The sequence below is a fragment of the Oncorhynchus nerka genome, linkage group LG13, assembly GCF_034236695.1.
Source record: "Oncorhynchus nerka isolate Pitt River linkage group LG13, Oner_Uvic_2.0, whole genome shotgun sequence".
Lineage (NCBI taxonomy): Eukaryota > Metazoa > Chordata > Actinopteri > Salmoniformes > Salmonidae > Oncorhynchus > Oncorhynchus nerka.
Window position 1 is genome coordinate 77,039,981 of NC_088408.1, and position 25,526 is coordinate 77,065,506.

At 41.9% G+C, this 25,526-nt stretch overlaps 2 protein-coding genes across 3 annotated transcripts; one reads left to right on the top strand and one right to left on the bottom strand.

Moving 5' to 3' along the window:
• Positions 1–614: 614 nt before the first annotated feature.
• On the bottom strand, positions 615–11,026 carry LOC115140191 (ubiquitin recognition factor in ER-associated degradation protein 1-like). Of its 2 annotated transcripts, none has more exons than XM_029678381.2 (12): positions 10,889–11,026; positions 10,370–10,502; positions 10,107–10,139; positions 9,864–9,985; positions 3,269–3,399; positions 3,094–3,166; positions 1,727–1,795; positions 1,545–1,613; positions 1,406–1,456; positions 1,181–1,269; positions 947–1,031; positions 615–784 (listed from the first exon to the last, which is right to left on the bottom strand). In XM_029678381.2, the coding sequence occupies exons 1-12, from the start codon at positions 10,889–10,891 to the stop codon at positions 716–718; spliced, it is 927 nt and encodes a 308-aa protein (XP_029534241.1). In that variant the 5' UTR covers positions 10,892–11,026; the 3' UTR covers positions 615–715. The 2 variants fall into 2 exon arrangements, with proteins under 2 accessions (XP_029534241.1, XP_029534240.1); XM_029678380.2 differs by having other exon boundaries at positions 615–787; positions 10,889–11,025.
• Positions 11,027–11,194: 168 nt separating this feature from the next.
• On the top strand, positions 11,195–22,068 carry cdc45 (CDC45 cell division cycle 45 homolog (S. cerevisiae)). Its single transcript, XM_029678378.2, has 18 exons — positions 11,195–11,394; positions 11,608–11,667; positions 11,763–11,855; positions 11,972–12,109; positions 13,027–13,176; positions 13,733–13,791; positions 14,325–14,373; positions 16,181–16,242; positions 16,339–16,389; positions 16,532–16,651; positions 17,149–17,280; positions 17,541–17,639; positions 18,178–18,339; positions 19,740–19,878; positions 20,826–20,909; positions 21,067–21,185; positions 21,330–21,406; positions 21,680–22,068. The coding sequence occupies exons 1-18, from the start codon at positions 11,344–11,346 to the stop codon at positions 21,742–21,744; spliced, it is 1,710 nt and encodes a 569-aa protein (XP_029534238.1). The 5' UTR covers positions 11,195–11,343; the 3' UTR covers positions 21,745–22,068.
• Positions 22,069–25,526: the final 3,458 nt, after the last annotated feature.

The following is a 25,526-nucleotide window of genomic DNA, read 5'->3' on the forward strand; positions in this document are numbered from 1 at the left end:
ACATTATTCACAAGTCGTTCTTGTATCCCTTTACTGTGTTTTGTTCTGGACTCCGCACACTTACCAATTACAATATGTAGCTATTTCAATACCTACTGATACACTTTAACATTAGGCTCTATAAACCAATATAATGGAAGCATCATTCCACACACATCATTTTAAGTAAAAAATAAACAGATCTATACAGAGTGCACATTCAAAACACTGTACTTTACTTCAGTGTTGATAAATAAACAAACGAAATAGCATTTATCTACCACTCATCACTCAAAGTTCGAGTCCAACAGGTTCCAATGTCAGAGGAGCGTTTCCAAATTAATTTGATACATATTCCAAGAAAAATCAAACCCACACCAACATTAACAACTGTCATTCCGTTGAAAGGTAAACAATGTTCTATGATATTTATTATATTGTAGTGAAAGGAAAGGGTTGCTGTCTTTGAATGGGCTCATACCAGCAACCCTGGACTCTAACCACAGTCCCAATAACATTCCATTTTTTTGATGTGCTTTTAACATGCTTACCATGGGCAAGACCATTACCATATGATCAAAGGAAAGTAACGCCTTGTTGATTCCTGCCAAGGGAAAGAAAAAAATGAACCCAGCTCTTTTCATGACCTGCCTTTATTGGTTGCTTATGGTGGGTGTGTGAGTATGTATGTGGAGTCTGCAGTCAGTCAGTCTCTGCAGTTGAATACTGTAGTGCCTCAAAGCTTTCTGCCACCCTTCTTGCGAAGTGACTTTCCCTCACCAGAGAAGGCAATGAATTCCGAATCCTCCTGAAAACATGCAACTAGCTTTAGTGTACTTCATTCAAATCTGGCACATACAATTTGAAACATCTAAATACAGCTTTTATGCCTTCCTGGAATTTCAGTGTTTGCAAGAAAGGGATGAAGCAGTTTATGACATTTTCCTTCTTTAACCATCATACTTACATCCTCTGTTGTTTTCCTGGGCAGAGGCCTGGAGTTTCTGATGAAGGTGATCCTGCCAACCTTGTACTCATAGTTAGGAATCCCTCTGCATTGGGACAGAGAGGGGTTAAAGATTAAGATCAGAGCTGATTTCATTATAGCATGTCACATTTAGATGTGATCTGGAAATACAAAAGTTGCCCAGATATGGGGAAAGGATTATGGGTTGTTTTAGGACTGATAATAGCTCCCAACCTTTTAATGTCACTGGGATCGATGGGGACGGGGCTGGGCTCGATGCCTTTCTTTTTGCCATCCAGGCGATTGCCTGAACCTGTGAAAGCCTATAGAGAGAAGTATTCAGACTAATTCATGGGTTGAATTGAGGATTGCATGAGCTTCGCATAAATGAAAGAGAACGTGAACCATATGGGTATGAACTGAGGTAAGTAAGGAAAAAATCCATAAGCATAAACTCACTCTGAATCTCATGTCCATTTCAGTCCAAGTGTTGGGGTCTCCTTCCTCCTCCTGTTGTGAGGAGTGATTAGAGTTAATCAAAACATACAGTATAAACACTGAGACCAGATTAGAAATAGTCTACATGTGTTGTTCTTACTGTGGGCTCCTCTGGTGCTTTGTAACACCTCTCTGGTTCTTTGTAACCAAGCGGCGCATCAAAGTCCACCTGAGAGACAACAACAGGTATGGCTGGGTGAGGTAGAGCTATTAGGTACCATAATCTAAGTTAAAGTGTTGTGTCTCAGCTTATGGTATGATAGATAGTACAGAAGATCTTACATTCATATCACATTCAATGATAGATACGGCCTTGTCTGGCTTAGTCTCCATCACTCGCAGTTCATAGATCTGAAATCAGTATAGAGAAAGATAACAGGTCAGGCACAACTGTATGCCACACACAGGCTGCCGGTGTCACATTATTTGGGGAGGATGGGTTCAAATTAATGGTTGGAACGGAATAAATGGAATGTTAACACAAACACATGGACACAAACACATGGTTTCCATGTGTTTGATACCATTCCCGCCATTATTATAAGCCATCCTCCCCTCAGCAGCCTACTGTGATGCCACACCTTATATTTAGAAGAAACATTTCTGGCGACAAGTCAAATTCCATTACAGTTTTGCCTTGTGCATTGTAATACAGTCATCATACAGTATATGGCCAAATGTTTGTAGACACCCCTTCAAATGAGTGGATTTGGATATTTCAGCCACACCCATTGCTGACAGGTGTATAAAATCAAGTACACATCCATACAATCTCCATAGACAAACACTGTCAGTAGAATTACCTCACTGAAGAGCTCAATTACTTCCAACGTGGTATCATCATAGGATGCAACCTTTCCAACAAGTCAGTTCATAAAATTTCTGCCCTGCTAGAGCTGCCCCGGTCAACTGTAAGTGCCGTTATTGTGAAGTGGAAATGTCTAGGAGCAACAACGGCTCAAATGCGAAGTGGTAGGCCACACAAGTGACTGAAGCGCATAAAACTTGCCTGTTCTCGGTTGCAACACTCACTACTGAGTTCCAACTGCCTCTGGAAGCAATGTCAGCACAAGAACTGTTCGTCGGGAGCTTCATGAAAGGGGTTTCCGTGGCCGGGCAACCACACACACACCTAAGATCACCATGCGCAATGCCAAGCATTGGCTGGAGTGGAGTAAAGCTCGCCGCCATTGGACTCTGGAAACACATTCTCTGGAGTGATGAATCTCACTTCACCATCTAGCAGTTCGACGGACAAATCTGGGTTTGGCGGATGCCAGGAGAACGCAACCTGGTCCATACAGAAATGGTTTGTCGAGATCAGTGTGGAAGAACTTGATTGGCCTGCTCAGAGCCCTGACCTCAACTCCATCAAACGCCTTTGGGATGAACTGGACTGCCGACTGTGAGCCAGGCCAAACCGTCCTACATCAGTGCCCTACCTCACTAATGCTCATGGCTGAATAGATGTCCCCACAGCAATGTTCCAACATCTACTGAAAAGCCTTCCCAGATGAGTGGAGGCTGTTATAGCAGGAATGGCGGGACCAACTCCATATTAATGCCCATGATTCTAGAATGAGATGTTCGATGAGCAGGTTTCCACATACTTTTGGCTGTGTAGTGTACCAATAACTTCAAACAGTTACCTTTTCATTGTAGTTAATTGCGACAACATCTCCTGTAGTTAAGCAGGCAAAGTTTCTCAAGGCATTTTCCAACCTATGAGAGTGAAGTGAAAAGTGAGAATCATTTGCCTATTTTTAATGACACTTAAAGACAATGTGCAGAGGTGAGTGATTAAAGGTCTATAACTGTACATACACTGCTTTGGGGTTAGTGATATCCAGGAAGTCTGGGCTCTGTGGCTGGAACTTGGAGTATGTGGCCACCATGAGGTTCACACTCTCCACCTGGACCAGGCCCCCTTCCTCCAGCAGGAGATTCTGCATCATCTACAGGGGAAACACACAGGCAATCATGTCACTACAGACAACATACACACTAAAGTTCATGACCACAGAGAGGTGACGATTTTAATTAATGATTTTAATACAGGGCCACTGACAGTGCCCGCTACCACACTTGCGGGCTCTCCTTCACCGTGGCCAACGTGAGTAAAACATAACGCGTTAACCCTGCCCAGACGGCATCCCTAGCAGAGTCCTCAGAGTATGCGCAGACCAGCTGGCTGGTGTGTTTACGGACATATTCAATCAATCCCTATCCCAGTCTGCTGTTCCCACATGCTTCAAGAGGGCCACCATTGTTCCTGTTCCCAAGAAAGCTAAGGTAACTGGGCTAAACGACTATTGCCCCGTAGCACTCACTTCCATCATCATGAAGTGCTTTGAGAGACCAGTCAAGGATCATATCACCTCCATCCTATCTGACACCCTAGACCCACTCCAAATTGCTTAATGCCCCAATAGGTCTACAGACGATGCAATTGCAATCACACTGCCCTAACCCATCTGGACAAGAAGAATACCTACGTAAGAATGCTGTTCATTGACTACAGCTCAGCATTTAACACCATAGTACCCTCCAAACTCGTCATTAAGCTTGAGACCCTGGGTCTCGACCCCGCCCTGTGCAACTGGGTCCTGGACTTTCTGACGGGCCGCCCCCCAGGTGGTGAGGGTAGGAAACAACAACTCCACCCCGCTGATCCTCAACACTGGGGCCCCGCAAGGGTGCATTCTCAGCCCTCTCCTGTACTCCCTGTTCACCTATGACTGCGTGGCCATGCACGCCTCCAACTCAATCATCATGTTTGCGGACGACACTACAGTGGTAGGCTTGATTACCAACAACGACGAGACGGCCTATAGGGAGGAGGCGAGGGCCCTCGGAGTGTGGTGTCAGGAAAATAACCTCACACTCAACAAAACAAAGTAGATGATCGTAGACTTCAGGAAACAGCAGAGGGAGCAGCCCCCTATCCACATCGACGGGACAGTAGTGGAGAAGATGGAAAGTTAAGTTACTTAGCGTACACATCACGGACAAACTGAAATGGTCCACTCACACAGACAGTGTGGTGAAGAAGGCACAACAGCACCTCTTCAACCTCAGGAGGCTGAAGAAATTTGGTTTGTCACCGAAAACACTCGCAATCTTTTACAGATGCACAATCACGGCCTGGTACGGCAACTGCTCCGCCCACAACCGCAAGGCTCTCCAGAGGGTAGTGAGGTCTGCACAACACATCACCGGGGGCAAACTACCTGCCCTCCAGGACACCTACACCACCCGATGTCACAGGAAGGCCAAAAACATCAAGGGCAACAACCACCCGAGCCACTGCCTGTTCACCCCGCTATTATCCAGAAGGCAAGGTTAGTACAGGTGCATCAAAGCAGGGACCAAGAGACTGAAAAACAGCTTCTATCTCAAGGCAATCAGACTGTTAAACAGCCATCACTGAGTGGCTGCTGCCAACATACTGACTCAATCTCTTTTTAAATTTATTTTACCTTTATTTAACCAGGCAAGTCAGTTAAGAACAAATTCTTATTTTCAATGACGGCCTAGGAACAGTGGGTTAACTGCCTGTTCAGGGGCAGAACGACAGATGTGTACCTTGTCAGCTCGGGGGTTTGAACTTGCAACCTTCCGGTTACTAGTCCAATGCTCTAACCACTAGGCTACCCTGCCGCCACTTTAATTATTAAAAATTGGATGTAATAAATGTATCACTAGTCACTTTAAACAATGCCACTTTATATAATGTTTACATACCCTGCATTACTCATCTCATATGTATATACTGTACTCTATACCATCTACTGCATCTTGCCTATGCCGTACGGCCATCGCTCATCCATATATTTATATGTATATATTGTTATTCCTTCCTTTATACACACACGTGTAAGGTAGTTGTTGTGAAATTGTTAGATATTACTGCACAGTCAGAACTAGAAGCACAAGCATTTCACTACATTCACATTAACATCTGCTAACCATGTGTATGTGACCAATAACTGACTGTTCGAGAAAATATTTTTTGAACAAGGCCCGCTTTGGAAAAAAATATGGGAACAGTGCGCAACAATGCCTAATTAATCACAAACATTACAGATAACAAATCCTAATTGCCCCATAGAGACAGTGTACAAAACATTATCAACACTTGCTCTTTCCATGACATAGCTTTCACCTGGTCAGTCTATGATCTCTTATTGATGTCACTTGTTAAATCCACTTCAAATCAGTGTAGATGGAGAGAAAACAGGTTAAAGAAGGATTTTTAAGCCTAGAGACAATTGAAACATGGATTGTGTACAGTGTGTGCCATTCAGAGGGTGAATAAGGCAATACAAAAGATTTAAGTGCCTTTGAACTGGGTATGGTAGAAGGTGCCGGGCGAACCGGTTTGAGTGTGTCAAGAACTGCAAAGCTGCTGGGTTTTTCACACTCAACAGTTTCCTGTGTATCAAGAATGGTCCACCACCCAAAGGATATCCGGCCAACTTGACAACTGTGGGAAGCATTGGAGTCAACATGGGGCCAGCATCCCTGTGGAACACTTTCAACACCATGTAGAGTCCATGCCGTGCCAGGCATAGACTGACCAGGTGAGAGCTATGATATCTTATTGATGTCACTTGTTAAATCCAACTTCAAAACCAGTGTAGATGAAGGGGAGGAGACAGGTTAAAGAAGGATTGTTAAGCCTTGAGACAATTGAGACATGGATTGTGGATTGTGTACAGTATGCCATCGTTGTAAATAAGAATTTGTTCTTAAAATGACTTGCCTAGTTAAATAAAAGGTTAAATAAAATAAAAAATGCTCAGAAGAAGAGGCTGTTCAGAGGGTAAAAGGGGATGCAACTCAATATTAGGCAACGCCATTTTAATATTAATTTATTGAAACCCTAATATCAACTGGTTATATTATATCATGAAACACAATCTTTAAAAATGTCACTAACCTTAGTTTGTAGAAGCTATGCCGATGGCTGGGCACTGGCATAGCCTTGTTTTGTTAATTTAGCAGACAATATACGCTTAATTCCTGAGCCCTTAACACGGTCAAGACACATGTTATAGTAAAAAACATGATGTAATATAAACAGAATTAAACAAAATATTTTTTCCAAGTGAAAAAAAAGTGATGCATCACGCATCTGGAACATAGAATGAAATTATGTGTAATGGCTGTCTCGACACCAAGAAGTACCAAAAGTGTCTGTTCAGAAAAGCAGAGAGTCCGGAGAGACGAGGCTTATTCAGGGTCCCAGTCCCAGACACATATGACCAGCTGCTAGATATAGGAATTCAACAGCTACAAGCGCCGTTTTTCTGTGCATCATTGGCTGTAAGTGACAAAAAAGTGATCGAAAGTGACACGAAAGTAGTTCGTGCTCTACCTTCGAACAACATAGCTATGATTTTTTGTTTGTTTATTATCCCAGTATTAATCATTACCCTCTTCATTGACTTATCAGTTAGTGTTGCACATGTCCTACAGGCTCACATTTGTAGGATACATTTAATAATATATTCAGTTGATCATGATGACAATTGTAGCCTAGATCCTTTGTACTGATTTCTCCCACTTAACAATAAAGAAACTGATAGGCCCATTTTATGTGGCACATGCAAATGTGTTGCATAATGCATTATGACAGTCTCAGATATTAAAACCTTATTTTCCTTTTATTTAAGGTCAATTTTACAACTACTTCTGGTAAAGTAACATATACTTAAGAGGTCCTTTGGAAATAATTGGCACACATCTTCAAGGTAATCAGCCCAGAGCAATACCAAAAGTATTTGATGCAAGAACTACGGACACAATGTGCACCTCACAAAAGACCTCATCCAACATCAAGGTGCCCAAGTCCAGTTTGACATTGCACAGAAATTCCGCAGGACCATAAAGAGAGAAGACAGACCTCATGCAGCGATTTGATAAAGACTGAGCCGACGCCAAAGTCTGGAAAGCACTCAATCTCAAGTAAATCTGAGGCCATCAACCATATAGTAAGTGTGCTTCTTCATCAGAAGGAGTTTGCTTTGACACCTGGCAGGTTCTACCCGAGCTTCCAGAACTCCAAAGTAAACCTGCTGCACAAATTGGACTATGAGGAACAAGTGTAATGGATCAGATTCAGCAATCAAACTGACCTTACACCATGAGAAGATTATAACATTACATTCTTTGTTGCATTTATTTATGTAATTATTTTCACTTTCTCCACATATTGTTACATTACAGTCTCACTCTAAAATGGATTTGAAAAAATCCTCAATCTACACACAATACCCCATAATGACAATGCAAAAACAGATTCAGAAATGTTGGCTAAAAAAAAGTAAATACATTTCCATAAGTATTAAGACCATTTACTCAGTACTTTATTGAAGAACCTTCTTGGGTTTGATGCTACAAGCTTGACACGCCTGTATTTGGGGAGTTTCAATTCTTCTCTGCAGATCCTCTCTAGCTCTGTCAGGTTGGATGGGGAGCGTCGCTGCACAGCTACTTTCAGGTCTCTCCGGAGATCGATTGGGTTCAAGTCTGGGCCATACAAGGACATTCATAGACTTGTCCCGAAGCCACTGCTGTGTTGTCTTGGCTGTGTGCTTAGGGTCGTTGTCCTGTTGGGAGGTGTACCGTCGCCCCAGTCTCAGGTCCTGAGTGCTCTGGAGCAGGTTTTCATCAAGGAGCTCTCTGTACTTTGCTCCGTACCTCCCCTTGAGCCTGATTAGTATCCCAGTCCCTGCCGCTGAAAAACATCTCCACAGCATGATGCTGCCACCACCATGCTTCACTGTAGGGATGGCCAGGTGATGAGCGATGTCTGGTTTCTAAAAACCTGTTTTCGCTTTGTCATTACGGGATATTGTGTGTAGATTGAAGAAGTAAAAAAAAAAAAAATGTTTTTAGAATAAGGCTGTACTGTAACAAAATGTGGAGAAGGTGAAGGGGCCTGAATACTTTCCGAATGCACTGTACATCCTTGCAGTTGCATGAGGTAGTAGCACAATTGTCACAGCAGCCATGTTTGGGTGATATTGGTTGCATGCCTTAATCATCAACGAGCTGTAAGAGTTTCAACCGCCTACAGCTGGTTCTGTTTGACACATACAGTCCCTTCTTATATGAAACTCAAACAAGCTGTCTTCCACGGTACAGGATAAATTAATTTTAGCTCATGCCGTCCCTCCCTGCTCTTCCATATGCCTGCATGTAGGACTCAAGGTCTTGAGGTGGTCCATAGTTGACTACATGACACGCTTAAAGTCTATCCCCATTCCCAGTACTGAAGTAGCCATCACAACTCTGAGATTAGATGACTCATTTTTCAAGGCTGCGATTATGTGCAATTTTATGCCCTTGGTTGTCTCTGGGCGGTGCATGTTGAAAAGCATGTTTTCCAGTGTGTCCTCTGCTCCTGCTGGATGCACAGATTTCTCCCCAAGGAACTGCTGAAAAACCTTGTTGTACAGCAAAGAACAGTCTTCAATTATCTTACAGTATATGACAGTCCTTGGGGTCCCAGGCCCTGAGCAACCATGAATTCTAAATGGCATCAGTAGTTCGCAAAGTAGCCTAAGCAGAAAATATACGGGACGCAATTATTCCAAAACTGCTGCTTGTTGTTGGAACACATTTTCCTACTTCAATCAACCAGTCCATTTTGAATTTGTCACAAAACTGATGCCATTTGGCAAGGAATGTAGGTTGTGTGTCTCATCAGTTAGATAAGTTTTTATAGGCATTTATTTCTGTAGGCCAAACGGGAGCTTGCGTGCGCCCTCAGCACGCATGTGTAGAGGGAGCGGTCGGAATGCAATTGAGTGAAAGAGACACGGAGGGGAAAGGGAATTTAGGGAGAAGAATTGTATTATTTTTTTGTTGTGCCCCACAAATGCACATGTACAAATGGAACACTAGAGTCAAAGCAAATGAACGTTTGTTTTTTTAGGGGTAAGGGTGACAAAATGTCACTTGCCCGTTCAGGCAGCCACAAAGCACATTCCACCAAATAGTTTTGCAGTATTTGAAAAAAAAAGTGATCTCTGGTTAAAGTTGGAGTTTTAAAGTAGTCCATTAAGAGTACTCATGCCCATCCCTAACTTTAATGCACATGACATAACATACACTGTTCCCAATTTAAAGCATCCATCCATCCAAACATACATATACATATATATTTTTGGTTGAAGTGTTCTCACTTTATTTAGACAGAAAGGAAATCAGAGGGGGAAACAGGCAAGGAGAGAAACAGTGGAAAGGGTGGGGATCAAACCCTGGTCTCTTGTGGGGAGTCTTATATATGTGACTTGTGCCAGGGAGTGTTACCACTTCACCACAGCTCTGCAGGTAAAGCATCCTTTGATAGAAATATGGCACACGGTTTATAAAAAAATAAGTGTTGAAATAAAACAACCCTGCTCACCCAGTGTGGCAGGTAGCAAATCCCCTCATCTGCTACAAACTCCAAGACACCACAGTGTGTCATTCTGTCGGAGTTCTTGTTGGTAAGTTTGAACAACATGGGGTAGGTGATGTTAAGTCTGCCTTTGGGGGAAAGAGTGAAGGGTAAGAAGAAGTCATCTGTTGGGTATAAAACTCTGGTTCGGAAAAATTGCATATGTATATCATCAGAGTTTAAATCTGGATAAAGTAGGAGTATACTTACTTAGTTGGTCAAGTGCAGATGGCGGCATTATAACTATAATGAGAAAACAGAGCAATATGAGCACTAAAAAAACACTTACAGAGCAGGATAAGGCAGAATCAATTGACAGTAGGATGACAGTGACTGCAATCTCTACAGTCACTTCACTTGTGTATAGGACACTGGGGCAAAGCTTAGGTGTCAAACTCCATACATTCCTGGTATGGTTATGATATATTTAAAAGTTGGCAATTTATAGAATTGCCATCATATAGAATAATTACTTTTTCCTCCTTTCTCCACATCAGACCGGTCGTTGGGACCCGCCAGCATGGACACAGAGTAGCAGCGGTATTGAGTGGAGAAGCGGTTTTGGAAAGTCCGTGGCATTGGGTGGTCAAACATGTTGAAGGAAAACTGTGGCAAATATTTTGAAAAACAAAAAGTAGTTCGGTCAGGTAAAAATTAGTTATTTTAGACAGTTGGTTAGACAACGTTACCCTGACTAATTTCAAATCCAACTTTAATTTCAAACATCATCATACCAACTAGTTAGCCTACTTCATGTAAAACTAGCTGACAAGTGACACCATTTAACTTTTTAAAGCTGTACGATTCACAAGTAAAGTTGCTGAGCAAGGTAGATATACATTAGTCAGAATGATGGTGCATATTTCCTTTGATTTGAATGGCTAACTATTTCCTAGTTAACGGTTAGCTAGTGAATTCCGATACGATGTGGCACTGGTTATGTTAGCATTTTTCATAAGCAACAGTCAAAACCAGTGTTGTCGAGTACTTACCATGATGAAAATTAGCACTCCAAACTTTATATCTCAAAATGTATCGAATAAAGCTATACTAAATAGCGTATTCTCCGTCAAACTGCCTGCTGAAACTCCAATGTTATCTTCCGCTTAGCCGCAACGAAAGCAGGAAGTGACGGATTACCCAAAACAAAGCATGAACACCAATCAGAATTCCTAACACCAACATTCTATCCTTTGTGATTGTCTAAACGCGCTGCCGCCTACTTGCATGCAATTTCTATTGGTCAGTTTTACATAAGCCTACAAAGTGGAGTTTTATTGGTTGTTTAACATTCGGCAGCTGAAGTGCGAATTGGCGCCATATTTCCAACAAGGACAATTTGACCATACGACAGAAAAGCTCCTGGCTGCATTGAACAATAATAAAGTACCCGTAAAGTTATTTGATATTTTTCTGTTTTTATACAACCTTAGGAATATATTGTAAAATGTTTATTACGGACATAAGAAAGGAATTCTACGACGTCGTTGTCAACCAGGTAAGAACTTCTGACACTGGATTTAGTTTCCTGTTAACTAGCGCGTTATCTAACCGCAGAGAGGGGTGAAAATAGGAATACCACCGCCATTTTTCAGTCAACTAACGTTAATTATTCGCCTGCTATTTTTGCTAAATAAAATAGGATACTATAACGTTACTTTTTACAAACTTCTGTGACTTGACTATTGACCTGTTCCTCCATTACTTTCAGAGAGTTGCCCTCCTGGTGTCATCTGATATCGATGCACTCTGCGCCTGTAAGATATTACAGGTAAGTCTTTTGCTGTCAAATAAGTTAACTGATCTGCTTCATGTTTGTCTAATTCACATGTTTTCTTACTGCCTCTTTCACCCCCATCTACCCAGGCACTGTTTCACTGTGACCAGGTCCAGTACACCTTGGTGCCAGTGACAGGTTGGCAAGACCTTGGTACCGCCTTCTTAGAGCACAAGGAGCAGGTAATGTGAGACACCTGTCCACACCTGAATACCCTGGAATTCACCTTATTGTGTCTAACATGATTATCAAAACTACAAACATCCATGAAGGTGTCTGTTATTTGCTCTCATTTCAGTTCCGATGTTTTGTCCTGATCAACTGTGGGGCCAATGTTGATCTCCTGGAGACCCTTCAGCCAGAGGAAGATTCCATCTTCTTCATCTGTGACACACACAGACCTGTGGATGTAGTTAATGTCTACAATGACACCCAGGTGAGCAGTCAATGTCTATCCTAAATGACAGCCTTTTCCCTACATAGGGCAAAAGTAGCACGCTATATAGGGAATAGGGTGCCATTTAGGACATAGTCAATCAATAATTGTAATTGAGTGCACTGGTCCATCACAAGCCCAGCTTCTAGACCAGTATTGTATTCTCGGTCTAGCCTTATAAAACTAGCTCACTGTGTGACTTATTTACTAATCTTTGTCTGCTTGTTTGATGCTTTTCCCACATCGGGAGGTATATCCGTGGGTGGTTCTGATTCAGAATGCATCGCCACGCTATGCCCAGGAACAAATTCAATTATTAGATGCTACTACCCCCTCCCAATCAATACCAAATATGGATGTCATAGTGTTTGCTCGCACACGCTCCATTGTACTTCCTGTCTGTGTCAGCATGGTGCCCGTGTTACGAGGCTGATTAGCTAGGACATACAGGTGTGAAACACAGGCGAGAACACAACATGGAATCCATCTTTGGTTTTGATTTGGCGGGGGGTGGTAGCATCTAACAATATCATTTAATAGTTTCTTATGCACTGCTCGTTCATGTAAGGGATGACATTTTAAGAAGGCCTGTCTACCAACTATGGACATACATTCTGACGTGGAACACGTGCTGCTACATAGGTAGTCATTTGATCGCGAGTTATCTCGAACGCATTCACTATGTAATACAGTTAAACCTCTTAAGTTCAATTATTAATAAAGAGGGTTAAGTTTGGGCTAGTCCTTCACAAGGGGTTGCTTCACTTTGGCAGCAGTTGGGTGACTTCAGAGGAGGAAAGTCCTTTAGGATACTGCTTTTGAGATGATAATGAGCACAGAAGTTGCTGTCCAGATGAAGAGCCAGTGTCAATCAGTGTTCTGAACTCAATCTCCCACAATCCAACCCCCCGCCCCAGGTGAAGCTGATGATCAAGCAGGATGATGACCTTGGAGTGCCCTCCTATGATGACATCTTCCGCGATGAAGAGGAAGAAGGTGGCGATGACTCTGGGAATGAGAGTGATGGAGGCTCTGAGCCTTCTGGGAAACGGAGGCGATACGATGAGGTATACTATGCTGTAGAGCTGAGACGATAAATAAAAAATTATCGACACTGACCACACCGATCACTTATTGCAGGCATTTTGAATATATTGTTCAGTACGATAAGTAGCCAATACTAAAGAAATGTAAAGTATGATATGAAATAAGTTTGCTAATAAGGGTGATTGTTAATAGGACAATTGATGACTACAACCATCAAACTAGTAGTAGTTTAAAGGATAAAAAAAATGGTACATACTATTTTTAGAAACTTATTCTATTTATTGTTATCGCATCAATTAAATCCATATAATGATAAATTGCCTTTTGTCCACATCGACCACTACTATGCTGTATTGATGTCACAAGTTGATAAGAAAAATGATATTGATCCCATCCCACCTCTACTTAACCCTTTGATCCAAGGTGGATACAATATTTCTGCTTCTTGTTAATGTTTATTTTGCCAGGTGTCATTTTATTTGCATATGACAATGTTGATTTCCACAAAAAGTAGACGAAGCCGATCAAGTTTTCAGTGATGTATTGTTATTTATACCAACATGTTCCCATTTTTAGGGGGAAGTGGAGAAGAGGATTGAGCGACAGAGAGCAACGAGAGAGTGGGAGGCAAGGAGGTGACGTTTAAAGCCCCCATGCAGTCTTTTATAATTTAATATTTAAATCATCACTGTTTGGTTAATAAATCACTGTTTATTTATTGAAAATTACTCAAATATATTTGGTATAATTTATTTCCCTGAACCAACTTTGGCCCTTGAAATGCTCTGTCTAATCGAGTGGGCGTTAAACAGACAAATTTGAAGATGTTTACATACACAGCCCTAATTGGCTGATAGGATGATCTAGAGCCCACCCCCGTACCCAGATGAACAGTCATTGACTCTTTATAATCGGATCACATTGTCATGATTGTGGGCCAGAAGTTCCATCCCATCTGAACAGGATGAATTTCCAGGCATTTAAAAAAAAAAAAAAAGACTCTTACACAAAAAGGGCAATAACATCGAAATTGTGAAAATTATGATATTTTGATCTCATTGTGTGGCCTAATAATAATTACAACAGGTAAATCACGTCTTTAACCACACTGCCCCTTTAAAGGTTTAAACGGTCTTCTAACTTTGACTTTTGAAACGTTTAATTTCAGACGTGAGATCCTGTTTGACTATGAGCAATATGAATACCATGGGACTTCGGTGAGTATGCATTATATATTGGTTATGTTGAAACTTGCTGTGTGTGTGTGTGATACATACATTATTGTAGAAACCCTTGAATCAGTAGGCATGTCCAAACTTTTGAACGGTTATGTGTGTGTGTGTATATGTTATATAAATAACATGGACATTTCTAAGTGACCCCAAACTTTTTTTCATTTTTATTAATAAAAAAATATATATATGGGGGTCACTTAGAAATGTCCATGTTTTCTATGAAAACATACATGAAAGGAGTTGCAAAATTAATAGGAAATATAGTCAAGACGTTGACAAAATTATAAATAATGATTTTTAATTGAAATAATAATTGTGTCCTTCAAACTTCGCTTTTGTCAAAGAATCTTCCATTTGCAGCAATTACGGCATTGCAGACCTTTTGGCATTCTAGTTGTCAATTTGTTGAGGTAATCTGAAGAGATTTCACCCCATGCTTCCTGAAGCACCTCTCACAAGTTGGATTGGCTTGATGGGCACTTCTTATGATGGTCAAGCTGCTCCCACAACCGCTCAATAGGGTTGAGATCTGGTGACTGTGCTGACCACTCCATTATAGACAGAATACCAGCTGACTGCTTCTTCTCTAAATAGTTCTTGCATAGTTTGGAGCTTTGCTTTGGGTCATTGTCCTGTTGTAGGAGGAAATTGGCTCCAATTAAGTGCCATCCACAAGGTATGGCATGGTGTTGGAAAATGGAGTGATAGCCTTCCTTTAAGATCCCTTTTACCCTGTACAAATCTCCCGCTTTACCACCACCAAAGCACCCCCAGACCATCACATTGCCTCCACCATGCTTGACAGATTGCGTCAAGCACTCCTCCAGCATCTTCATTTTTTCTGCTTATCACAAATGTTCTTCTTTGTGATCCGAACACCTCAAACTTAGATTCGTCTGTCCATAACACTTTTTTCCAATCATCCTCTGTCCAGTGTTTTTATTATTTAGCCCATCTTAATCTTTTCTTTTTATTGGCCAGTTTGGGATATAGCTTTTTCCCTGCAACTCTGCCTAGAAGTCCAGCATCCCGGAGTCCCCTCTTCATTGTTGACGTTGAGAATGGTGTTTTGCGGGTACTATTTCATGAACCTGCCAGTTGAGGACTTGCGAGGCATCTGTTTCTCAAACTAGACACTAATGTACTTGTCCTCTTTTTCAGTTGTGCCCCTGGGCTTCCCACTCCTCTTTCTATTCTGGTTAGAGCCACTTTGCACTGTTCTGTGAAGGGAGTAGTACACAGCATTGTACGAGATCTTTTAGTTTCTTGGCAATTTCTCGCATGGAATAGCCTTCATTTCTCAGAACAAGAATAGATTGATGATTTTCAGAAGAAAGGTCTTTGTTTCTGGCCATTTTGAGCCTGTAATCAAACCCAAAAATGCTGATGCTCCAGATACCCAACTAGTCTAAAGAAGGCCAGTTTTATTGCTTCTTTAATCAGAACCACAGTTTTCAGCTGTGCTAACATAATTGCGAAAGGGTTTTCTAAATGAACAATTACTTTTAAAATGGTAAACTTGGATTAGCTAACACAACGTGCCATTGGAACACCGGAGTGATGGTTGCTGATAATGGGCCTCTGTAAGCCTATGTAGATATTCCATTATAAATCAACCTATTCCATCTACAATAGTCATTTACAACATTAACAATGTCTACACTGTATTTCTGATCAATTTTATGTTATTTTAATGGACAAAAAATGTGCTATTCTTTCAAAAACAAGGAGATTTCTAAGTGACCCCAAACTTTTGAACATGTGTGTGTATATGTATATATGTGTGCAGGCTGCAATGGTGATATTTGAGCTGGCATGGGTCCTGACTAAGGACACTAAAGATATGCTGTGGTAAGTGATCTTATGTTTTTTGTAAAATGATATAAATGTAATTTATTGCATATGCAGACTATGACAACAATCTGTTAAACATTTGATGTTGGACAGGTGGGCCATCATTGGGCTGACTGACCAGTGGGTTCATGATAAAATCACTCAGTAAGAATATTTCACTCCAACTCTCTTCTATAACACTTCAAATCTGATGCAACATCTAGGATGCCTACAAAGTTTTTGAAAAATACAAAGCTCATGTCTTACACGAGCACTAACTTCCTTGTATTGTTCCTGTGCCTCCTAGTATGAAGTATGTAACAGACATCGCTACTCTGCAGCGCCACGTCTCGCGTCACAACCACCGGAACGAGGATGAGGATAATTCTCTCTCTATCGACTGCATGAGGATCTCCTTCGAGTACGAGTATCCTTTAACTTCACTGGCCAAAGGACCAGGGGAGCTCAGACTTGTGCTTGACAACTAGTTGAGACCTAACTTTTTGAGACCTTTGGTTCAGCTATTTTGTTGCTGTGGTGTTTTCTAGGGCTGTGACGATACCAGTATCATGGCAAGGAACGACGACACGAGGCGGATTTAACTTCAGGAAAACAGCCCTAATGTTGGAAACAAACATAATTACATTGTCATCCAGAGTCACATTTAGTTTATTTTCCAAGGAATCGCACACGTTTACGTACTGCAGGATTTTAAAGAAATGAAAAGGGAAGTTCTCATTTTTGCCCTGGTTTTGCCTCGATATTAACGAGTATCGCAATGCTGGTATTGTCCCGGCCGGGTCCGACGTGTTATTAGTAAGCGTTGCCACATTCTTGTGGCTGTGTGTATGCTGTCCTGTCACCCTCCCGTTCCTCCCTGTCATGCCTTTCTCTGTGTGTCAACCCCTTGACGCCCTGTCTCAGTCTGCGTCTGGCCCTGTACCAGCACTGGTCTCTGTTTGAGAGTATCTGTAACTCCTCTTACACCTCCTGCAACTTTAAGCTCTGGTCAATGCATGGCCAGAAGAAACTCCAGGAGTTCCTCGCTGACATGGGGTATGCTATCCCCAAGTTATGACTGTCAAATAGAATAGGATCTCTGTGAAATGATCACTTTAGGAACATGCATGACTCGCTTTCTTGAATATCAATTACTAATCAATTAGTTAATGTAAGCTACAATTAGTCTGTAGCCTCTGAAGGACAAATGTCACTTCATCAAAAGTAATGGGCAGCAGTTTGTTGTTTTGATTTATTGATAACAATGGATTGGTTGAAGGCATCATCAAAGATGGTTTCTGTTTGTGTTGTCCCAGCCTGCCCCTGAAGCAGGTGAAGCAGAAGTTCAACTCCATGGACATGTCAGTCAAAGAAAACCTGCGAGAAGTTCTAGAAGAATCCTCCAACAAATACGGGTAAGAGTGTTTGTCTATTCTAGTGCATCAAGATATCTGTAATCCCCATTATCAATCACTCTGTCTATATGATGAATAAAATATGCCCTTCTCCTAATATGCCCAATAAGACTATTTTCAACTACACAACACAATGACGTCACGCACAGATGTGCGCAACTCTTGGCAGCAGTAAGAAAGCCATTGCCATCTGCGCCCGTTCGACATAGCCTAGATTCACTTTTTTATTACTCCTAAACAAAATACCTTTGGTGTTCTCATACGCATACAATGTTTTGATTCTCACTTAACAGTCGCTAAGATTCCATTTGTTTGCAAGCTTTGGAAAATAACTGTTTTGGGTACAGCAGTTGTAGTGTGAGATGCACTCATAAGCAACATGTAAATAGAGGCTTTTTTTTTTGCTGGTGTTCTAAATGATAAGAACTCCCACTTGTTCTGCCACTAACTTGCGCGCATCGCCCGTGTGTGGCAATGTTTGTAAACACAGAAAAGGGTCTATAGCCCTCATTTAATGCTGTTTTCTCTGTCCCTTCAGTATGAAGGACATCCGTATCCAAACTTTCGGCGTTCACTTTGGCTTCAAGAACCATTTCCTGGCCAGTGATGTCGTGTACGCTACTGCCGCCCTGCTGGAGAGCACTGAGAAGGACGACAGCCCCGGCGACAACTTTATCAAGGCCCTCGACTGCCTCTCCAGGTACAAACACGTACATGCGCACACTAACTCTCCATAAGAAAAGCCTTTGACTGCCTGTCCTGGTGTAGGAGGAGTACTGGACAATCCCAGAAAGCTGGATTGTTCTTTTATTCCTTGTTGAGCTCATGATGCAATGTATAATGATTAACAGAGAGCACAGGGTCTTGGGCCCTCACTGTGCTCACCCCATGTGTGTTCACTTGGGATCAAACGGGAGAGGGACGAGGGTTGGGCGATATTACGATAGGAACGTTTATCGATGACGATTGACAGCCATCGGCGATTGACAACCTCGTGATGTGACAAATGATGGTTTAGCCTATTTGAACTTGACTGGCGCTGCGCCATAGGCCTGAAGAACGAGGGTCGGACAGGGCAGCACACGAGTGACATTCAGAGTAATCTTCCTATTCCTGTTTGCTATAGCCTATTTCAATAAATAGCCTATGTTGTATAGGGCAGCAGAACGCAAGAGAGGAATTTAGGCTAGACAGAATTCCACCAAAGCAGTGCAAAATGTCCATTCAGAAAATGTTTCTAGCTCTGTCGGATGCACAGAGGTTAAAGCTTAAACTTATTACGTTTTATAACTGACTCTCCTTAACTATATTGTCTAGCTGTTTTAAAAAAAAAAAAACTTACGCTATATTCCCTTCTCTCTATTCAATATGACTTTTGGGCTAGGCCAAGGGTTCTCAAACTTTTTGGGGCCGGGGACCACTTTTGTGATAGCAAATTCACCGGGGACCCCCCTCATTTTTCATAATTGATTGGATTTATAAAGCACCTTTCTACCAACCAGAAGTACTCAAATCAGTTTACATAGTAGGGGGAATCTTACCTCATCCACCACTAATGTGTGGCACCCACCTGGGTGATGCACAGCAACCATTTTCTGCCAGAACTCTCACCACACATCACCTATCAAGTGAGGAGGCCAATTAGGAATGAGGCGGATGATTAGGTGGCCATAATGGAATGGGGCCAGGTTAGGAATTTAGCCATGACACAGGGTTTAACACCCCTACACTAATGATAAGTGACATGGTATTTTTTAATGACTACAGTGTCAGAACACCTCTTTTAACGGTCTATCTGAAAGATTGCACCCTCGCAGGGCAATGTCCCCTTCACTGCCCTGGGGCATTGGAATCTCCTTAGACCGGAGTGCCCCCTAGTCGTCGTCCCTCCCCCCCAACACCACTTCCAGCAGCATCTGGTCTCCCATCCATTATGAGTACATAATCACAATATGACAAAGGTTCGCCCAACCCTAAGAGGGACCTATTTGAATTCTGTCCAATAGTAACACATTATTTTTGCAAAAAGTGTTACGGTGTGCACTAATGAATACACTCCAGGTGTTGGAATGATCCCATCCTGTTTTCTTTCCTCTGAAGGAGTAACCTGGAGCGTCTCCATGGTGGCATTGATTTGGCTAAGAAGAAGTTGATGGCCATCCAACAGACTGTAGCCAGTTGCATCTGCACCAACCTCATACTGTCACAGGGACCCTTCCTCTACTGCTACCTCTTGGAGGTGTGTATTATACAGTATACTGTTACCACTGTAATATCACGGTACCAAAATGTCATGATACTTATGATGCCAACATTTTCGAATACCATAGTACCACTTCATATGATACTACCAAATGTTTTGGCCCTACTGTTTAAGAAGCCAGTGGCACCTGTTATAAAATGTCTATAAAGTCTGGCATTTTTTTTATAAATTCTGTATAAAAAAAAAAGTTTAGCAACTAATGTCTTGTATACGCTGGTCCAATAATGTCCACTTGACTTTCATGAGCATATCATGTGGCTGCAGTAATCAGCCTGCCGCATCCCGTATCAGTCCTCACTCGCCTGTTTCTCTCTGTTCGCTCTTCCTGGACATCTGTTCCTCCATCAGTTTAAACGTAATGTAGTGGTGATGAGGGGGAATGCTGTCCCTGATCTGTTTTTTTTATCCTTACATTTGATGCATTGAAGCAACACCTAATGTAAGCCGAAACTCTCTTTCTAGTCCTTACATTCTGTTTGGTGCATAACGGTTTTAATGTTGGGCGCAATGTGTTTTGGTGTTTGAGGGGAGAGAGTTAGTATGTGTGTGAATTGAAGCGTAAAGGTTTCATGCAGGGTTTTCCCCTTACTGCCATAATGACATGCAGATTATTATGTATGTATGTACCTCCAGCCAAATCACAGGTATGCCTTTGCAAATATGAGCAAACCAGCCATTCTATGCAGTATACAGAAGTTACATTTTGAGTAGAAATTTGAACATCAGTGAAGTGAGTTTTTTGTTGTTGTGTGTTTGTGTAGCACATGTGCATAACGTTTAGAAAACGGGAACAAGTGTCATGGGACGGGGTGAACCGGACTCTAGGTCATTCTGAATTCGCCTGGTATCGTTTGTAAAATGTTGGTATCGTGACAACACTAGTGTGTGGTATGTCCTCCCTATGACCATCCATCTCTGTGCAGGGAACTCCTGATGTGAAGCTGTTCTCCAAGCCCATGGCCTTGACCCTGCTCTGCAAGTACCTGCTCAAAGCCTTTGTCCGCTCTGTGAGTAACTCAGTATTTCACTTACCCATTATCCAAGGCCCTGTCTAGCTCTTGCCCCTGGTCTTCAATTCGTTTCAAACAGAAATGACAGTGTTTTAAGATGTTTGTTTATGGTATTTTGCATTGCTCTTACTTGTCTGCCTATGCCTGTACATAGACGAGGAATAAACGATGTAAGCTGCTGCCCTTGATCATAGCTGCTCCCATGGATGTGGAGAAGAGAACTGTCATCGTTCTAGGCATCCCACCTGAGTCTGAGACATCCGACAAGAAGAAGTGAGTTCATAAGTTGTGTGCCTGTCTCTGTGCAAGCACGTGAATGTTCTTTATGTTTTGGGCAAAACTAAAACGAATGCTAATTTTAATATTTATTTTGTTCTCGCTCTCTCCCTAATTTCTTTGTCTCTCTCCTTCCAATAGTTTCTTTGGCCGTGCGTTTGAGAAAGCAGCAGAGAGCACCAGCTCCAGAACTCTCCACGACCACTTCGACACCTCTAGTAAGTAAAATGTTATTGTAATTGTATATATTTTCCACAAGAGGGCAGACATGACACACTACAGATGGGCCTTGTTTAGCAGTACACTGGTGTCGTACATGTATTTCAGTTCTTTATTTGGCTCTCATACAGGTGCTTTCTCAAGTCCATTGTTACAGCTTTAATCATTACATCATCAGGTGTTTAAAAAACATTTCCCTTTCACCTGGTAGCCATAACAGCTCAAATTGAGCAATACACATGCTCATACTTACCTATGTTTTGCCTTTGCAGTCATTGAGCTAAAGATGGAGGACAGGACTAAGTTTCTGGATGCCCTCATCACCCTGCTGTCCTAAGGAGTGAGCTAACTAAGACACACTGATGTATGGATAAAGTTCCTGAAATTGATATGTGAAATCTGTAGATGCTGGAAGAGACTGTATGACATTACAACTAGGTTCATGCCCAATGTGATGGAGAAATCGCTATTTTGTGCTTCACCTGTTTTGGCCAATGAAGAGTATTTTCCAATGTTTTGTATTTTCATTTCAGGATACTTTGTGATGCCTATATGTATATTGTACTGTTTTTCTATGTGTATTGTGAGGGTTTGTGTTTTTAATCTCATGTAAATACATTTATGTAACACTTTTATTAAATGATATTTTATTGATGTATAATTATTGAAGTTACCATCTACTAAGAAAAGGAATGATACTCCTATTACTACTAAATGTTTCAAGTGTATGTAATAACATTGAACTTTGGCGCAGAATGTGATATGGACCGTAGAAACTGCTTAACCATCTCCCTCAGTATACTGATCTGGAGCATAGGTTAACACACAGACCGTGGCCCATATAGCACAGTATAAATACAGTTTCATGGATGGGTGGGATCCAAGTCCCTCTCTGTGGGCTAATTGAGCCCCATGTCTCAAATCAGTATGAGGTCATGACCCACAGAGAAGAGGGTTCTGGGGGTTTCACAGGAAAGGCTGATCTGCTCGCCATGGTTAAAGCGAAACGTGCCAGAAGGAGCTTACTAAGCTAGGGGAGGGGAACGGGATCCTCATAGCAGACGTGGTGTGTCTACTGTGTATATTATTTTATTGCCTTGAACACAAATGTGGATGTGTAACAATCTGACTTCCTGCTGTTTGGATGTACAGTATTATTGTATGTTCTCAACTAACTGGAAAATGGTCAGATGAATTTGCTATGAAGATAAAGCTCATACTGTTCACTGGTCTGGTGAGAGACATCTTATGATGTATAGTTCTAAAGTTTACTATTTCATATCCTCTAAACACACCCCACTAGTTACTGGGTGGGTCCCGTTTATTTTTGAGTGATGTTATTACCTAAAGTGAGCTGATTGAGCCAAATTATTGTTTACTTTACTTGGAGTTTAGGAGAATGTCTCTAGATTGTAAAGAATTAGAATTTGGCCACTGGGATTTTGAACTTTGCAGCCATAACATCCCTAGTCTGGCTACACTATTCCACTGTTCCTTTACATTGTGAACTTCTTATCACCAAAAGGCAGCATGGTTGTGCCCCATCCCCCAATATCACTCTCACATAGCCTCGCCCCTAGTACCTATACCCCAACCATACAGAGGTCACATCTTTCAGATGCCAGTGAAATGTGGAGAAATTGTGAATTCCAGTCTATTATGGTGTCTGTCCCCCCTGCTGGCATTTCTCTCAACCAAACCACTTCACCCCTCAAACCCCATCCTATTCTTCGGTCCCCTCTTTCACCTTTCCAACCCCCAGTGGTGGGGGGCCACTGGCCTTTCTGCTGCTCTGCCCCGGAGGAATGCAACACTACCCCCTGGTCATGTCACAACTACATGAACACACTCACATGTGTCAGGAGAGGAGTAGCGTGTGGGACAGAGGGTATTTGAGGGCCTCACAGTCACACATGTTGCCTTTACTCCTTGGGGTTAAGCTACTTTGTTCACAGAAGGAGCCCAGTGACTACTTTACCCAAGAGCACTGTGTGAGAGTGTGTGTCACTGTCAATACAAGTATATCTCTTTATTTGTACAGGACTGGATATTTGTTAATTAGTTAGAAAGATTTAGAGATTTGAAAGTTCTAGGGAAAACATCCAACTTAATTTTACTTAATGATTAACAACTGCAACATCCTTCCAAACAAATCCACTTTCAGAGTGTAGGAAATTAGTTGTGATCTCTTCTACAGGTTACTCTAATAAAAAAATGTGGTCAATAAACTATGTTACAGTGGCTGTGAAGCATTCAGGCACATACATACATACAGCATGTCTCAATGACTTCTTGCACAGTAACCCTCTTTCTATCTAAAGCCTTTTCACTTGTTTTCTTCCTCGACCTAACAATCCAGGATTCCTGATAGGATTAGCCAGACTGGACGACCGGGAACAAAAGCCCACAGCTGACTCCCACTGTCGACGCCTGTCTCACAGAGACGCTATGCTGAGGAGGGTGAGTGGGCTACACACACATACATTGCCCTCCCCCAGTCATGCATTCACTGTGCCATCATCAGTAGCTCCCCAAAACAGCTGGGGTCTAAAGATGCCCCTCCCACTATGACCTTTAACCTAAGTGACTGCCAACCTCTGTGACCTCACAGTTGTAGGGTCAGCCCATAGAATTAGAATATTAGGATCTCTATGGGTCAACCTCTGAAGCTGGCATTACTGTGTTCTTTCTAAAAGCACTCTTGAAAAAGATTTGAGTAGAAATGTTAATGTGCAGTTTTCTTATTTTTTTCATTGGTAGTTTAGCAATGAACCTGACTACAGTGTATGCATGTATTCTTTCCTTTCTTAAAATATAGATACCATCGAACTACAGACCACATTGTGAACAAAGGACCCGGCGCTGCTTTCTGAACGTCTAACCATATACCCACCGTCATGGATGTGTGACTATACCGAATGTGAAGACACACTCATACACGCAGCATGGAGAGGCCAGTGTCTCAGATGAGTGGGCAGCCTCATTCACGGCCAGACCTGGGGCAAATTAAAGCTTTTCATGAGAAGGGACTCGCGCTGCACTTCCTTTAAACAAGGGACTCGCGCTGCACTTCCTTTAAACCTCAGAGAGGGAAGGGCAAATTTTTTTACACTACCCTAGTTTCCCTGGACACCAGAGAGACATAGAGTGTCCAGCCCTGAGAGGTCTGAATCATGCTGTTTGTGCTACTTAGTACAAAGATAAACTTTGACAATGATAGAATACGCTCACACACTCAAGAATTAGCTAAACACTCATTTCATCCTAAACAACTAGTTTGTTGTTTATTTTTCCAAAGCTGTTCTGTCGTTTGCAGAGCAAATCCACAGCAGTGCCTGGAATAGCAACACTGAATTTCCTGCAAGACGCAATTAATGTCAAAACAATGCTCTCCTCAGGATCCTGTGTGTGTGTGGTGTAAATATGTGGGCCAGCAGGCACAGCTGATACTAAAACCAACCTCCATTAATTACAAAGACCTTGGGTTGACTAGACTGGGTAGATAGAGTACCTCTGGCATGGCATACACCCACACGTTAGGGGCAGCTTTTCTTAGGACATTAACTGTTTCTCTAAATTATGGGTTGTAGGTAATTCCTGGGTTATAATTTGGTTTATTTGGTTGATCAATACAATCCCCCCTTTTAGCTGAAAAGTTAAGACAGACATACAAGCAGAGAGAGACTGACAGTGTTTTCAGTGAGCCATGATACCCGTGATAAATAAGAAATGTCTCTTCATCTGTCTTTTGACATTCCACAACCTGCAGGCCCTCTCCTTCATCTCATCTTCATTTCCTTCATCTCAGCCTAATGCTTTCATGCATTCTTTTTGGCCCGGTCTGTGTGTGTGCATGGCATGTTGTTGATTTGATGTCAAGTCTGGAACATGTTTTGGATTTTTTACACACCTTGTGGTTTCTTGGATGTGTTATCCGTTCTGTTCCTTGTTTGAGTAATTGAGGGGTTTGTTGTATTTGTGTTGTGGGCGGCCTGACGTTATATTGGTGCACTATACAGTAGGCAAAATGGTGTTTAGAATCTGTTCATCTATTCTGGATGATTGGTGGGGTGTAAAATGGGATAGAACTCTCAATCTCTTCACTATGTTAATATACAG